This window comes from Strongylocentrotus purpuratus, unplaced genomic scaffold, assembly GCF_000002235.5.
Source record: "Strongylocentrotus purpuratus isolate Spur 01 unplaced genomic scaffold, Spur_5.0 spur5_scaffold_13, whole genome shotgun sequence".
NCBI classification, from domain to species: domain Eukaryota; kingdom Metazoa; phylum Echinodermata; class Echinoidea; order Camarodonta; family Strongylocentrotidae; genus Strongylocentrotus; species Strongylocentrotus purpuratus.
In genome coordinates this window covers 24043688-24061723 of record NW_022145598.1, presented here as the reverse complement: position 1 = coordinate 24061723, position 18036 = coordinate 24043688, and the positions used below count along the sequence as shown (strand labels likewise).

The following is an 18036-nucleotide window of genomic DNA, read 5'->3' as shown; positions in this document are numbered from 1 at the left end:
ACATTTTTCCAGTTTTGACCCTCAGGTTATTTTGTCAGTCATGTCACACTTTGTTGTAAATATTATGGTACAGAAATAGAGATAAAAAAACATTATATATTTTAGGCGGGAGATCGGAAAATGCACATTTATGAAGGAGTAAAATAACATACTCCTCAAAACAAATCGAAACGTGACTACAAAAAATTAGTAAGCTACTAAAATATTTAAAATGTGATGGCTATATGTGTCCCCTCTTGTAAATGTAGTCCCCTTGATTTATTGTTTATGTCTGAAATGAAAGCGGAGATGTTTGATTTGATTTGATTTTTATATTTTGTTTTGAATCAGGTTAAACTTGGCATGTTTCATACCCGGAGGAAGTCTATTAAACATTTCCATCATTTCAATAAAACAAATCCATACATTTGCTGCCAAATCTGATATTATGACATTTACGATATGTTTCCGGGGCTTATGACTGAATGCACAGTCACACGCACTAGTTTTGTCATGTAGTTTGATATTGAATAGGATGTTGCTCTATAACATTTTGGGAAACTTCAGGAATTCATATTTTTAAGAATAGCTACCAATGCTCATTTTCAAGAAGCTATCATTATTAAATATTTATGATATGAATAAGCAAGACATCGCAACGTTCATGTACAAAAATAGGAATAAGTTGTTACCTACCACCTTTTCAATATAATAGTCAAATTCATATTTATAATACGCGATTTTCCAACAAATTTCATTTATGATCTGTTAACTCTAGTTTTGAAGCTAAATCAAAGAGTTATCTAGGTTCTAAGCAGTGGAATATGATTCCCCAAGCAATAACGAAATCACCATTAATATTTTCCTTTAGAAAACAATATAAAATCTTACTACTAAATAGTTATCAATCATCACGGTTGTTGATATTGTATATCTGAACCCCCTTTCATTGTTGTTTTCTTCCCTCCCCCTTTATATATATTTTTTCTATTTCACTTTCAGGCTCTCGTCTTTATAGAAAGTTGAAGTGTCTGTACTTTGATTTTTTTTTTTACTCAATTTATTGTTGTGTGCTTATAATATTTTGTATTTCTGTAATTGGCGATCCAACTTTACAGGTTCTCGCAACCTTCATGGAAAGCCCCGCATAAATTCTAACCTTTGTAAATGTTGTTAAAATTTACTGTTACCTTGTATACTTTGATTTTTATATTGCGAAATAAATTGAATTGAGTTTAATTGAATATTTGAGGTTTAGCCACAACATATGCGAGTGAAAATTTTCAAGGGAAGCATTGAATCAATGTCAGTTTCATTCTTGTCAGTGTCATTTCAGTTTCAGTTTCAGTTTAATGTTTCAAAATCCGCATTTTGCAATATCGCTTGCAATAGGCAGGAATAAAACGTATGATTATTATGATAAAACACAACATTATTGCGTACATGGATTTGTTTTCCTTCTTGCAATTACATTAGAAGACTTGCATGGAATGAATGAAATCTAATGGAATCTTAATCTTAGTATCACTCAAGGCTTCCAAGACGCCGAATAACAGACCTAAGCTTTTAGTCTTGCACATTTTGGCAACTGACAAATTGACATGTATCGCATACTTATGTTTTCCGTTGTGTTTCAAAGCGGTCTCGATAACCATGATTACTATTAAACCTGTTGTACTTAATGAGATAAATTATATTTTGTTATGGTATTAGGCTAGTCTACGTGTAATGATTGTTATCTATAAAGGGAGATTTCGGCAGTTGATTCCAGCTATGGACTATTGTCAAGTTCACGCCTAAATCCGATTAATCTTAGTTTTGGGAGGGTGCTGCCACAAATCTTGGTTTGGGGAGGGGGGGGGGGGTCCTGTCAGATCAATGGATGGAGCCTGTGATTATTATATACTTCAGCATGGAAGATCGGAAGTGGGGGGGGGGGGGTAAATGTCTCTTTATTTCACATTTAGGCTCTACACATCCCCTCTCCCCTCTCCTCTCCCCTCTCCTCTTCCCCTCCCTTTTCCCTCTCTCTCTCTCTCTCTCTCCCTCTCCCTCTCTCTTTCTCTCTCTCTTGAAGGGTTGGGGGGGGGGGGCAATTGCCCCCGTTCCCCCTGAGCCTACGCCACTGTGTATACAGGTGTTTTGTATATGAGTAATGATCGCAAGTGGCAAGCAAGAATTGCCCGGCCAATAAACTTGGACCATAGGCCTGCTCCATTCATTTCTTCCTGTGTAAATACAAAGCAACAGGGTGTCACTAACAATTTCTGTTTTTCCTCATTTGTATCTCTTATTTTCTGATACGTATTCCTTTTCTACAATCTTGATATATCGATATATGTCAGAATATTTCCATGCAATTTTAATTAGATATTTTTTTCAACGAGAATTCATTGCTATATAGCTACATGAGCTCATTTTCTTTATCGTACTCCTGTAATAGAAGTCCATTTTGTTTAGAGCCATGCAGAATTGCGTTAATTCTGGGTAAAATCGTTTGCATTAATACCCTTCTGGCCCTGAACAGACGCTTCTTATTTGTGGAAGTATGATCAATCAGGTGATTGAAAAACATTACCCACAAAGCCTAGTATTACCTCTCTCGACCTAATGACCCCGCCCTAGCTCCACCCACTTCCCTTGCTCTATTTCACCTTTATCCCAATTTCTTCTCTCAACATACACTCCTGTCTTTAATCTCAATCCTCATGATAAACATGAATGCTTCCCATCGCTGCTCCCGGTTTGTAGTTCAATCGCGCCGCTAAAACGACTTTATATACACCGACTGCAAACAGACTAATTTCTGGCTGTTGCCATTGATTGGGGGTAATGAAATCATGGTAATATTTTGTTCGGTATGTTGTCGGCCTGGTGTTGGTCTCTGGTGTAGGTCTGGTGTCGGCCTGGTGTCGGTCTGGTGTCGTTCTGGTGTCGGTCTGGTGTCGTTCTGGTGTCGTTCTGGTGTCGTTCTGATGTCGGCCTGTGTCGGCCTGTGTCGGTCTGGTGTCGGTCTGGTGTCGGTCTGGTGTCGTTCTGGTGTCGTTCTGGTGTCGTTCTGGTGTCAGTCTGGTGTCGGCCTGGTGTCGGTCTCGTTTACGTGACTGAAATATCTCAGTCCCACCAACGAGACTTACCAGACCCGCACCATACCGACAACAGAGAGAGAGAGAGAGAGAGAGAGAGAGAGAGAAAGAGAGAGAGAGAGAGAGAGAGAGAGAGAGGGGGGGGGGGGGGGTAAGGTTGAAGGTTGAAATGGAAAAACATAACGGTGAGAGGTGAGGATAAAGATAGAAATCAATGCAAACAAAAATTATTGTCTAGATAATCGAGTGAAAGAAAACCGACCAGAACCACGAAAAAGGTAGACAGAAAAAGGCGATTGAAAAGGGAGACAAAACGATACCCTGCGTAGCCTAGATACAGATCATGAGCGGTATTAGACTATAAGCTCAGACCAACTTAAAGAAAAGAACAAAGAGATTGAAGTGTTTGGTTGCGGAAGCCAAACATGGGATGAAAACATCCCGATTGTTTGAATGTTGTCGAGATACCGGCTGACGAGTCAGTCTCCAACGCAGAAATAAAAGGAGTGTATGTATGTCATCCCAGGGCCAAACATCAGCAAATATTTATGCCACTCTACAACATACAGACAATGAGACTGTAATACGCTCAACATTCAGCACCAGCACCCGATGGAGATGTGCTCTATTTAATGTACATTTGTCAGTTGTGGCAAGGCCCTCAAAACCTTTCGCCAAATCTTTGGTTGATTACAAATAATTCTAAGCTGCTGTAAAGATTCTACCTCCTCATATCAAACAAATGCGAGGTAAAATAATATTATATTCATTTGAGATAATTGAAGATAATTACACTGATAGGATAATTTGAGAAATGCGTATTCAATCCTGTTTGCTGTAAGCATATTCACTATTGTATTATTAACGCAATGATCAAAGGTAAATCAAAGTACCTCCGACTTATTGTTTAATTCTGTCAATATGTTTGTAGCATGGGGGTAAAACACTGTTATTGAATCCTTTGAGGTTCTGAGTTCGTAACCCCGTTTCAACCCCTTTTCATAACGATACAATTAAGAAATAAATCAATAGCAACATCAAAAGTTCACAAGTTCATGACGAAACAGAGAGCATGAACGCCCGTCACATCAATAAAGAGTCTTATGAATACGCGGGCTCATGTCTAATTGTAGGGAATTATGATAATATCTATCAAGTCTATCAAAAGTTTAATCATTAAGTCGATTGATCTTTTTTTAAATTCGATTCTGCTTTGCGGTGAAGGGGTATAGCCTAATGAGAGGGGCGGATAATACAAATAATAAACACCCCGTTTATATCTCCTTCACTCGGTGTCTGTCACACCAGACGACCGTCTGATGTAAACGCGGAGTGACACTCCTTCTAGCAGCTGTCTGTACTGCATTAAAACACGGAGTAAAACCTCAGGCACACCGACGGAATCGACACCAGATCGACAACCGATCAAACAAACAATTACACTGTATATTACCACGAACGGCCTCAAATTAGTCGGTTTGGATTCGGTGTAATGGAGGTATTTAACATGTAGGGCTTCCGTTCATATTATACCCATGCTTGCCTGACGTCATCTGAGGTAAGTTTGTGACTTGGTCAAATGTTATTTCAGAATTAATTATTTTTTATAATATAAAGTACAGATTCCTATACTGATTAATTTTGTGTGTGTGTGTGTTTAGGAGTGTGACATTGGAAAATAAAACAGAGAGGTTACTCCTTTTTATGGTACCCCCTTTTATTTCTTTACCCCGCATACTCATTTTCTCGCGTCATTATTTTCACTCATACGTTCTCTCTCTCCCTCTCTCTCTCTCTGTCTGTCTTTTTCTAGTCACCCCTCTATTATTTTATATCTTTCTCTAGATCTGTCTCTTACTCTGTCTCTGGCTTTATCTCTCTCTCTCTCTCTCTCTCTCTCTCTAATCTCCCCCATTATTTTCGTTGTTATGGTTACCTTTCATTTTCTCACAGTTGCAAAGATGTATGTTTTGTTTAGGGTTCCTTTGCCCTCAGGCCGTTTATGTTCGTCATGTTGCTAGATTTGTGTAATCGTCGAGGGGAATACGTGCTGAGTCGAACATCACTTTAAAGGTACTCTGTCCTATTTGCTGGCCAAACAAAATGAACAGGTTAAATTCCAACTGCATTTGAAAGATAATACTAATTTAGAATTTCCCTCAAAACAAAAGGGCTTGAAAATGTCTTATTTGTTGGAAAATGACGACCGTTAGTTGTCGAATCGAATTTAGCGATCGCGTTCGTTCAATTAAATAGTCTAATTTTCAGACCCTTGTATCGAATGGTCGTACGTTTTGTGCTGTACAAAGATTCAATCAGTTAAATGTTGGTCATTACAAGAAGTGGGGTGTTGATGTAGACGAATGCTTATGTACCTGTACAGCTCAGAGCCGAGGAAAGAATACCTCGGCCTTAAACTTGTCATTCATAACATACAATGACAGATGACATGCAGGGATCATCAACAAACCATCGATGAAAGCGCGTGCAAAATAATGTTTGGCTTGATCTAATACTTACTACAAAAGTTATTTGCCTGTTGGCTATCTCGGCCTTTCTTTCCTTTATGTTGGAGAAGTTGCTGACTGGGGAATGCGTTGTTTGATACGAAGAGGAATCAGAACGTTACACGGTTCTAATGAGATGGAGTCGGGTTGATGTCAGAGAGATATGTGCCCTCCAGCTTAATATATTGTCCCCATCCCATCCCTATGACCATGATGGCATAGAATGAATATTAATCGACAGTTAATGTGTGCAATAATTTTTCTAAATACTACTCTACTGATTTGTCTCTGTTTGATTAGCATATAGCCAGTGGAAAGAACGGTGTGAGGATTTGTGTGCTCTAAAAAAAAACTCTTTTGAATTGAAATTTACGTAATTTTCTGTTGAACTCTGTGTCGTACATCATTTTGCTGTTTTCTGAGTCAATTTAGTTATGCAAATTTAATTCATAGATTTACAGTGCGTGATATGACGAGCAGGTACTGGCATGTGTCTCTGATGACAGTTAGACCTTGCATGCTTAAGTTAACTTTAGCTGGTAGCCATATGGTTACCATGGTGACGTCACTTTCAACAATAATGGTTATGGTAAATGAAGGCAAACTTTGAATACAATCTACACAAGTTTTAAATGTATAGACCAGTTTTGAAAATGCCCCACTCTCAAAAAATGAAATGGAAGCTCTTATTACCAATCATGTGAAAGAATATGTTTTGACTAATACGTGATGATACAAATTTTGCCGGGAAATCGCCTACTAATTGATATCTATCCGGACTGAATAGATATCGCGTAGTCCCATATACAGTACATCTTTCTGTTTACAGTGCTTGCAACTTTACCAAGACTGTGCCAAATTTCTTATCATTTTGATGATTCCAAAACCTTGCAGTACACAACAATACTTATATGCTAGATGATCAACCTTTTCTGATCAATTCCACAACGTTTCTTTCACAATGCAATCGCATGACCAGAACTGGTCTTTATCTTTAACGTCTTTGGATGCTTGATATCACGGGAAAATTCCTATGTTTATTGCCACATAGTGATATTCGTCCGTTTATTAGAAAGGTCATCAAAAGTATATCCCATTGACCATCGCTTGCTGACCATCAGAACAAGACCACTGAATACAATTTACCCACCAATATCAAATTATACATCATTACTATGCGGGAGTCCGATGAGTTATAGATCCAATTTCATATTCTAATTTTCAAGAATGAGACAGAATTTTACCAAACACCTGCTTTATTCTCACGATGCATTTACGAAACCATCTTCATCAATACTTGCTGGTATATAAGAAAATGAAACGCTCCATGTATTTTGTATCAAACCATATCATGTTTTTCTCCTTCGAATGGCCCACGGTGGTACGAAAGGGGTAATAAAAGAAAACGATTTAGGAGCCATTAAGGGTCTATTCAAAGATCTAACTTATTGTTCGCTCAGATACCTAATCAATCCTCAGAGATGATTTGGATCTAAAAGTATTGGACCATATTTTCAGGGTTGTTCCCATTATTTGATATACCTTGTCGCCTGACGTTTTCTTTCGGTATCTGCCTCTCTCTCTCTCTCTCTCTTTTTCTCCCACCCATTCTCTCTCTCTCTCTCTCTCTCATTCTCTCTCTCTCTCTCGTCCCTCTCTCCGTCTCTCTCCCTCTTTCTCACTCCCCATCTCTCCCCCTCTTTTTCTCCCCTCTCTCTCTCTCCTTTTCTCTCTATCTCTCTCCCTCCCTCTCTCTCTCTCTCTCTCTCTCTCTCTCTCTCTCTTTCTTTCTCTGCTCTCTCTGTATCTTTATCTCCCCTCTCTTATTTTGTACTACGTTTTTATGTTATAACATGATATATTGAGAGCATTCGTTTGAGCATATTTAGCATGTTGAGTGTGCTTCTGAGAAGAGCGCGAGATCATAGAATTCAGTCCCGTTTCGACATAGGCCTACACTTCAAACGCAAGTCATTTCAAATACCCATTTATGTACAAAGTAGAAGCCCTTTAAATACATGTACTAAAGTTTAAAGCATAGTAAAACCACGATAGCAACTTGACGCAATATACATGCATAACTCACCAATTACCCTCTGGGAATGCAGTTTATAAGTTATCAATCTGACATACTTCAGTTGAAGTTCAGCAATGAAAACTCATCTTCAACTATTCAAGATCGTCCCCATCTGGAATGTGATGATCATGACAACTATCGAATGAAGAAAGAAAAATAATTAGATACCATTACAGGATAACATCATCACAACAAAAAAAACTCTCCATTTATTAATATTGACAGGTGGGTGGGTGTCAATGCCATTATTTACGAGATCATTTTGTGGTTCATAAATAGTATTTTGAACTTTTCTTTGTTGGTAAAATGAGCATGCAGAGCGGAATGATAAACAGTTCACCATGTTTGCTTGAATTTATCTTTGATTCAGGTACGTTAAGTATTCAGAAAGGCTAAGACGTGACCAGACATAAATCCACGTTTATCAACCGTAACAAATCCGGGTTTTGCCTCAATTGTGTATTAATGGTAATATCATAATCAAACTATCATGTATAGATAAATTTGTTAAACAGAAGTGGAAACCTGCTCTTCAATTAGTATGAAGAGATAATGGTGCCTTGGTATTTATAAAAGCATTGTTACGTAAAATAACAAGATTTAGGATAGCAAAGTAGTAAGAACTCAATCTAGGTTAATGCTAGGTTAATGCTAAGTTCAATGACTATTCATGAACTAATTAAGTTCACTGCCCTAAAATCAATGTACTGGAGTCTATACAGTTCTTGCCCCCCCACGCCGAATCTATTCACAGCGTTAATAATGTATGGCATATTTATTTCGTTTATGAATTTCCCTCTACCTAAACGAGTTCATTCCTCTTTCCAGCACCTCGTCATCCTCCTCTCCAGCAAACATGATAACTAATTTGTTGTATTTTGTAATTGATTTGAATCGATGAGAGTGTTGGCTCAATCAGTAGAGCGTCCGCCTCACAACCGGGAGGTCGTGGGTTCGAACCCCGGCCGCTTCATACCAAAAGACGTTAAAAAGATGGGAGTTGTTGCTACCTTGTTTGGCGTTCAACAATATTAAAGGCCCACTGCACTACTTGTATCTACTTGCGCCCTCTATATAACAAACAATGCCTAATCGGTGACCATTGGTCCCCCATGATCCTCTTTTTTTTATGTTAACTGAGAGTTGAGTTGATGAGATAACCAACTATCCAGTGACCTTGCAGAGCGGTCTAATCCCTCCTGTAAACTACGGCAGATAAGCTTTAAGGGATAGAGCAACGTCGATCTGGCGCTGTTCAGTGGCTGCCGGGCTCACGATCAATTGGGCAAAAAGAATTTCCGTTTCGGTTTAATAAAATTTGGAGTGGACTATAAGCCTATATTATTATTATTATTATTATGATTATGATTTCGATCTATTTCCTGGTCGGTTTAATATTATCTTACTAGGCGCTGGCAAAACTGAAATACCTAATTGCTAACATGAATACAATGTAACGATATATAGCTTCGTAATAAAGAGTTTCCACTTTATAGTATTCATGCACTTTGTGTTATGTGAAATGAAATCTTAGCAAGAAGCTTGTTTTGGATGGTATAGCCTTGTGACGGCAAGGATTTTAAATCCAATTAGTTTGTGTTGTTTGTAATAATATTATTGACTTATTGAATGCCTTCCCTTGGTCATGTCGGCGCAAAGGAAGATATTGTGGTTTATAGCCGTTTGGTCTACAACCAGTTCGTCTAATACCCAATTGGTCTACTCCCGTATGGTCTAATAATCAGTTATTCGTGAATAGTAATAATCATCAACTGATACTCAGAACTTATAGACCAAATTGGCATTAGCAAACTGAGAATTAGACTAACTGGTTATTCGACTAAGTGAACAATAGACCACATGGTTAGTAGACTAATTGGAAATTTGACCATATGGAAAATTAGACAAAATGGGTGGTATTCTCATAAGTTAAGCCGGGACTAAGTCCAGACTAAACAAGAATTTTAGTTCACACTTCTATGGAATGCTAGGTTTCATCTTCCTCCTTCAATATTCATGACAAAGATAATCTACCAAAGACTTTTTGGAAATTCAGTTCATACTCATATTATCTTTTTCTTCCCATTTCATTGCAAAATTAATTTTTTGGAAACTTTTCATTGAAGGATTAAAATAATCTGTACAGGATAAATGAGTTGACAACAGGCACTCCATAAAAGTGTGGACTAACTTAGTGCGCGCTAACTTAGTACGCGCTACCAGAATAACACCCAATGAGTATTAGCCTAAACGGTCATTAGACCAAACGATAAGTAGACGAAATTATTATTAGACCATAGTAGACGGGCTGGGTGTAGACCATATGGGAATAGACTGATTGGGTAGTAGACAAACTGATGGTGGACCAAACGGCAATTCACCGATATTTTGATGCTGAAAAGTACCTTCCAGGGGTCCACGGCTTGAAGTCCTAACAGAGGGACAAGCGAATTAAAGATGGATTATTCACCATTGGATATTGTTTGGGTCTCGTACTCGTGTTACCCTATTTCAAGTCCATTAACATACCCTAGTTGAACCATTCTGTTCGAAGATAAAATAATGACCAATTCGAATGGTATGTAGTTCAAATGGTTATAAGAAACCAATGTATGAGAATAACATTTACATATAATAGCCATTATGCTTTAAACATCAACAACATATTCACATGGACGAATATTTCCAAAATGTTTTGGAATTTGAGTCAGATGATAGGTACATTACCTCAATAAGGGTAAAATATTTACGATATTATGTTCCTTAGATGTTTAGAGAACTTATCTGAGCGGAAACTAAATAAAGTCTAGCAATTAAACAGCTTTCTTCAAAACATACCAGATATCGTAACCATGTATAAACGAATGTATCGAGTATGTGTTGGAATTCTTGAATTTCAATCAGGCTTTCCAATATAGTTTTAATCTTTACATAGAAATAGAATGAATCTTGAATGTTTTTATATTTCTATGAAGATGGCCTTTACGAAAACCTCCTGTTTATAGTGATACAAGTAACTGTGTTTAGTGTTAAACTTGTTGCCCTTCTCACCAGATTGCAAAAATATTCATTTCGGCGTCAAATATAGTATTTTTTAGGTCCATAGAATGAAGACGCGTTTCTATTTATTCTTTCAATAATAGATTCTGTCAAAGATTCTGTCAAAGTAATGGGCTCGCTCCTGGGAAAACGCAGATTCGAATTTTGTACGACTTCCTTTCACGATCCCCATTTTCAATTTCTCACCCTCGGACAAACACAAAGTGTCAACACAGAAGCCTTTTATGTTAATGCAATTTGCAGCTAATGCTATACTTCTGAAAATACCCACAGAAAAGAGTTGGACAGGGTTTATAGGAACACTTTTGCGATATCGTTTAGAACGGTTTCGGGGCTAATGGGCGTTATTGTTCAAATTTGAAAAGTTATATTCTTGGCAGGCTTTTGTGTATCCATGATTATGACATTGATAATATTCTTAGGAGTGAATTTGTTTGTGTTTATTGTCTATAGCCCAGATACGTCAGAGAAGCATAAATAGGTATAGTGTGAGAGAAGTAGAGAACAAGAGGGAATGAGGGAGAGAGAGAGAGGGGGGGGGGGGGGGGGGGAGGGGGTAGAATGGAAGAATGATATAATGGGAAGAGAGAAAGAGTCATGCAGACAGAGAGAATGAATTAGCATATTTTAAGAAATAAAAGTGAAAATAAAGAAGAATTTATTATGTGAGTTGGTGTCGCGGTAATATCCGTACCACAGACAAACTGATTCAGCGGACCCCGTTTAGAGTCTTTTGGATGGTGACGTTAAAGTTCGGTCCCCAGACGTATCTGGTTGATACACAAATTACACACACAAGATCATAATGTCGGCCAAATATACCTATCGAGGACAGTACTTCGACGTACATTGTATCATAAGTCATGTAAGTATGATTCCAACCATGATAGCCAACCTCTCCCGCCATGTCCATCAGCCGTGTTTCATGTCGTAATAGGGACTTTTAATTTGCACGACGAAATAGTGGACTGCTACGCGTGACGTCCTTATAAGACCCTGGCAGTGCCTTAAAAGGACGTCACACGTAGCAGTCCACTATGTCGACGTACAAATCTAAAAGTCCCTAATAACTGATCATGTAGACATGTCTGTTTTTGTAACTCCTGACACAAACAAACCGCATAAAAACAGACTGCCCTTGGCGAAGTGATTGTATAAAAACTCGATCGATTTCTGTCATTCAAGGGGTAATCCCTCCCCTTCCTTTCTCATTGTACAGGTACAAGGGTAGCCCGTATCCCTCTCTTCTGACCTAAGAGCGTTGTTGGGAAGTCAAGAAGTAGAGACCAAGATGGCTTCTTCGTCTTTGATCATCACCTCCTCTGCAGTACTCTTCCTCCTGACCTTAGCTGTCCTCTTCGCCGCCGTCCCCGCAGATCACCACACCCCGCGCTACTGCGCCGTCCGCGGGTGCTGCAACGTAACCGGCGCTATCACGATCAGCGAAGCGGTCGCCAGGACGGGAATCGCACGCAACGACAAGTGCCACGCCCCTTATCCAACCAGCAACCCGACGACGCTGTGCTACTGCGACGGGTTCTGCCAGAGGAACGATCCTGACTGCTGCCCCGACTTTTATGAGGTGTGTTTAGGTCAAATTCCGCCTCCGGAGGTAATACTGGATGCTTCAAAAACAGGTATGCCCCATAATAATGTTGTACTTAATGCTAAATATATTACTCACTTTGAATGTAGTATCGAAAATAATATCGCTAGTGACATTCGTTTGTCTCGCAATGTATGGTTAACAAGGGATCTTAAAGATCACGACGTTTATCACCTGACGAAGTGTTGCAGCGGCACACGAAACGTCGTGATCTTTTAGATCCCTTGCCATACATTGCGAGAGGACCGAATATCACTAGCGATATTATTTTCGAATGTTGTACTTGTTTGCCGTATGAACGTTGTCTTAAAATCAATTGGTGATGTTATCATTTGAAATGGGACATGATTGCTCTTTCATAAGTCTGACACATGAAGTAATATCTATCATTGTAACTGCCATCTCTAATAAGGCTCACACTGAAACATAACAATTTAAGGAACAAAACTCTCATTGTGTGTATAACGTTAAATGCCTTGAATGGTTATCTTCATAATATTCATGACCCCAAATGACCGGTTTTATTGGTTTCCTAATGCAAGTTGATAATTTGTCTTTTAAATAATGTCCAACGAGATTCTTGTTCTTTTTTTTTCAGAAACCATACTACTATGCTGTCACGAAGGGAATGATTACCAAGTAGGGGAAGTTTTAAGGATTAACTGTAATACTTGGTAAGTATACGAATGTCATTATAGAATTATGTAAGAATCTTACCAGAATTTAAAAATACAGTTCTTCTCAACTGTCTTATAAAAACTATTTGATTATATGTAAAACGACAAGCAGGACAAGTCAATAATACTCAAAGAGAAGGTTGAGTTCTGGGAAGAGGTGAACAAATAATTTGTGAGTGTTATCATTGTAATTATGCAAGTGTGGAAGAATATCAGATAAAAAAATGTTCCTGAAAAGCATGGCTCTTCAAATGCCTTATGTTCTAAATATGGCATGTAACAGCTTAAAAATCTAATTTGCATTTACTTATATTTATATAGTTGATCTTTAAAAAATGGTTCGTGAACAATGTCATAATCCTCTCTGCAAAGAACCGATTGAACAATGATGATCTGTTTTCTGTCCAACAGTACATGTAAACCTGTTCTCTATGAATTCGCAACATTCGTCTGTGAGCAGAGAGATTGTGCCATCAATCCAGAGGCCTTCGGAGAGATCAACGACGGTAACTTCGGGTAAGTATACATCCAGCTGTAGTAGGTCCATGGTTAAAGACCATAGAAGTGGCCTCTCATGGGGAATTTGACAACATTCGGGTGTTCACCCAATAACAGGTGTTTTATGACCAACATGCTTTATGTAATGCTATGCCTCCCCCTATGGTAAAATCACTATCTGAGATTTTCATCACCCGAAGACTCTCCACAAGACGAGGGGGGGGGGGGGTATTTCATGATTGGCCTACGGGTTCGCTGTGCAGACTTGTCTGGTGTCAGCGAACAATGACCTTCTGCGCTTGGAAACTGACGACCCTCTCCCTGAAACATTACATAAGTATTACCAACAAACATTGCTCTCTAGGTAGTTTGTGTGCCTATAGTTAGAGTACTTGGGAAAGGGGAGTTGTCGAGGGAATAATAAGTAGTGATAACTGTCTTCGGGGTAGTTGTACAGGGTTGCAATTTGGTTAAAGGTAAGGACAGGTTAAGGTATAGTGTTGGGTCCAGGTTTGAAATCATGAAGTCGGTTTGCAGTTAGTGTGGGAATTTACCGCGGAGCAATTGTCGAAGGAGCAGTGTCATAGAAACAAATCTGAAGGCGGTATTTATCAGGTTTATGGTAATTTCCTAATGATGATGGCGACCTTCCCGATATGCAGGTAGCCAGGTATCAAAGCCCGACTGCACTAGTTCGGCCAGGGAAGTTATACCTCCCTGCAAGGTCTCTGACAGGTGGTTATCTCATTAAATCAGCTCTCAAATAACATAAGAAAAAGGGGATCATGGTGGACCAACAGGCACCGAGCAGGCATTGTTTGGTATAAAGAGGGCGCAAATAGCTATATAAGTAGTACAGAAGGGCTTTAACGTTTCAACGATTTTGATGAACCTTAATTTCGCATCCAGGTGGTCAGCGGGTAACCAGACCGAGTTCTGGGGCGCCTCCAAAGACGACGCGATGCACTACCGGTTGGGCACCATGAAGCCCACCGCTGCAGTCCTGACTATGCACCAGATTCAGAACGACATGCCACCGGAAGCAATTCCCGAGGAGTTTGACGCAAGGGCCCAATGGCCTGGTCTCGTCGAAGGGGTACAGAACCAAGGCAACTGCGCAAGTTCGTGGGCAATGTCAACAGCAGGTACTTCCGTCTTATTGCTCAAAACTCAAAATTCTTAGCAATCAACCCTGAGATTGTCTAGAAACCGAGAACGATGTTCACATTCTTCAACCATTTGGTGTTTCAAAGATCTCTAAAGACACCAAAGAGAAATGTTGAGCACTATCACACATAATATACTAGGTAAAAGCTTAAGCTAGTTGGTCAATGTGCAAAATGTTTTATGGTTTTCAAATGCAATGTTTGTAAAGAGATAGGAACCCGAATACTTGAACAAAATGGATTTCCGCTAAGAACTCGATGGCTCCACTAAATGCTCTGTCAATGCTTTGGTCACAGTATTTTAATCGTCATTTTGGAAATATTGACAACTATTAAGAAATCTTGTTTGATTGCAGCTGGGGTTTCTAGATTTAATCTCGACAACCGTAATTATAAAACTAAAGCAACAACGTCTTCGGTTGTGTTAGAACCACGACTGTTTTTTTCGAGACGTGTTCATTTGTATTTTGCCATTTTGTTTCTACTTTCAATAGCCACTGCGTCAGATCGCTTAGCCATCCAGTCTAACGGTACATTCAAATACATGCACCTGTCTCCGCAACATCTACTCTCGTGTAACGTAAAGAGACAGCAGGGGTGCGCTGGAGGGCATCTAGACAGGGCCTGGTGGTACATGAGGAAGAGGGGGTAAGTCGTGCATGGTCAAGGATAATGGTTAGGATAGGATAATAATGGTATTGACGACGATGACAAGGATGATGATGGTGATTATAAAGATGATCACTAGGAGGAGAATAGTTGTGATGAGGAGATGGAGGACCAAGAGCAGGATATTGGTGATGAAGATGATGATGACGACTACGGAGTGAATGGCAATAGTGATAATGATAATGATAATGATCATGATGATGGTGACGATAAGGAGGAGTGTGGTGACGAGGCTGAATTTATCTCAAACATCTTCTCTCATGTAACGTAAAGAGAAAGCAGGGATGCGCTGGAGAGCATCTTGACATGGCGTGTTGGTACATGAGAAAGAGGGGGTAAGTCGTGCATGGTCAAGTATAATGGTTAGGATGATAATGGTACTGACGACGATGACAAGTTTGATGATGGTGATAATGATGATGATAACTCGGAGGAGGATAGTTGTGATGAATAGGAGCAGGAGGAGGATGTTGGTGATGATGATGATGAAGACGATTAAGATGTTGATGATTATAACGATAATGGTGATGATTATGACGATGGTGATGATAAGGAGTTTATGAGGAAGAAGATGATGATAAGGATGAGTATGGTGATAATGATGATTACATCAACATCTTGTCTCATGTAACGTAAAGAGACAGCAGGGATGCGCTGGAGGGCACCTATACAGGGCCTGGTGGTACATGAGGAAGAGAGGGTAAGATGGAGTCGACGATTGACGATGGTTACGATGATGATGGAAATTTCGAGGGCCTTGACGGGGATGATGATGATAACATTGGAGGAGGATAGTTGAGATGACGATGACGATGAGGAGGAGGAGGATATTGGTGGTTATAAGGAGGAGTATGAAGATTAGGATGATGATGATGATATTGATGCTGATGATGATGGTGTGGTGAGATGATGGTGACGATAAGGTGAAATATGACGATGACGATGAGGAGGAGGAGGAGGAGGAGGAGGAGGAGGAGGAGGGGGACAGTGATTGGTATGAGGAGTAGGATGATAACATACCAACATCTACTCTCATAAATAGACAGCAAAGATGATGATGATGACGATAAGGAGAAGTATGAGGAGGAGGAGGAAGAGAAGAAGGAAGAGAAGGGGGATAGTGATGAGTATGATGATTAGGACGATGACATCTCAACATCTACTCTCACAAAGAGACATCAAAGATGCACTGGAGGGCATCTAGACAGGGCCTAAAACGACAACGAATGTAACATGATGATAAGGATGAGGATAGATGTGATGATGATAATGATAATGATGATGATGATGATGATGATGGTAATGATTTGGATAATAGGGAGGAGGAGGAGGATGATGATGACGAAGACGATAATTATGGTGACGATATTCCAGATAATGATGATGAAGATAATCATCATGAGGAATAACATGATAATAATGGTGATGGTTGTAATGAAAATGATACTAATGATGATGGTGACGTAGGATACTTCAGATTATGATGAAAATGATGGTTATAGGATGATGAAAGTGCGATGTTTATGATAAACAACACTATGATATCATAGTGATGGCCTTGATGTTGTCGCAGCACGGAATGCTGAAAGTTATTGGCCGTGTTCTTCTTGTAACAAGGGAATCAGGCAACAACGGTTTGTATTTCGTATACATACATATTCTAACAAATCTTCCTCAGTCAAGTTCGTATTTTAATACTGAAGTCCTTGGACCCGTTTCAAAAAACCTTTTTACAATGACAAATGACAAATATCAGTGACAAAAATGCTGATAACCAATCAGAAGCAAGGATTTCGGTAGCTTATAACAACAACTGTCATTTGTCACTGATGACACGTTTTGTGAAACACCCCCATATGTTTTATCTTCCAGAATTGTTACAGAGGACTGCTACCCGTACCTGAGCGGGACAACGTCAGATATGCAAATGAGGAAGGGTAACTGTTACATCAAAGGTCGTGACCGTGTGCCTCCGTTCTGCCCCAACCCTACGATAAGAAGCCAAAGATTCATGTCCACACCGCCTTACAGGATAGCACAAGATGTAAGTCATGGTTTCCTTATGTAACATGGCCCGAATGGCCGACGCAAATGCCGGTTGCACGCACAAAGCGTCATTTCCTGACACAGGAATGCGTCAGCGATTGGTATGGTATTTGACAGTGATAAATTGTGTTCTTTAAAAATGAACACTCAGGCTCGAATTCTCAAAGGATTCTCAAAGGTTTATTTGCGTCATTTGACGCGTTTCGACGCGTTCCAAACCAAGGTTTGTACAATCCTAGGTTTGAAATGCGTCGAAACGCGTCATAATTATGACGCACACAAACCTAGGTTTGTCGACAAACATCCTTTGTGAATTAGGGCCTCAGTGTTTGACTTGCTGTGGATTACCGGCATGTTACGCTATTTGCCCTCAGTCACATACTTGATTTAATCATGAACCGAGTATATACGTAAGTCCATGATTTAACGCAATCGAAAAAGCACTTGATGCACCGTTTGCCAGTTGCACACGAGGCGTTGCAGTGCGTAAGTGACCCCTGCATGCGGTCCTGCGGTCTTTGACACGTCATGTATGTCAGACTCAGAGTGACATCGTACAAGAAATGAGTGGCATTTGACCAGTGCATGCAGACGTAGATTTTTGGAAAAATCGATGTCCTCATTTTTTTTTATTTGCAAAGGTATATCATTGACGCCTCGTGTGC

General features: G+C 39.5%; 1 protein-coding gene across 1 annotated transcript in view; it reads left to right on the top strand.

Moving 5' to 3' along the window:
- Window positions 1-18036, top strand: part of LOC576792 (uncharacterized peptidase C1-like protein F26E4.3) — a 37988-nt gene that overhangs the window by 11520 nt on the left and 8432 nt on the right. Inside the window, exons 2-7 of the mRNA XM_030983202.1 lie at window positions 11929-12346; window positions 12914-12989; window positions 13404-13508; window positions 14400-14635; window positions 15151-15304; window positions 17198-17369. Of these exons, the coding sequence (XP_030839062.1) occupies window positions 12001-12346; window positions 12914-12989; window positions 13404-13508; window positions 14400-14635; window positions 15151-15304; window positions 17198-17369 (1089 nt within the window). The 5' untranslated portion in view covers window positions 11929-12000. The remainder of the gene's footprint in view (window positions 1-11928; window positions 12347-12913; window positions 12990-13403; window positions 13509-14399; window positions 14636-15150; window positions 15305-17197; window positions 17370-18036) is intronic.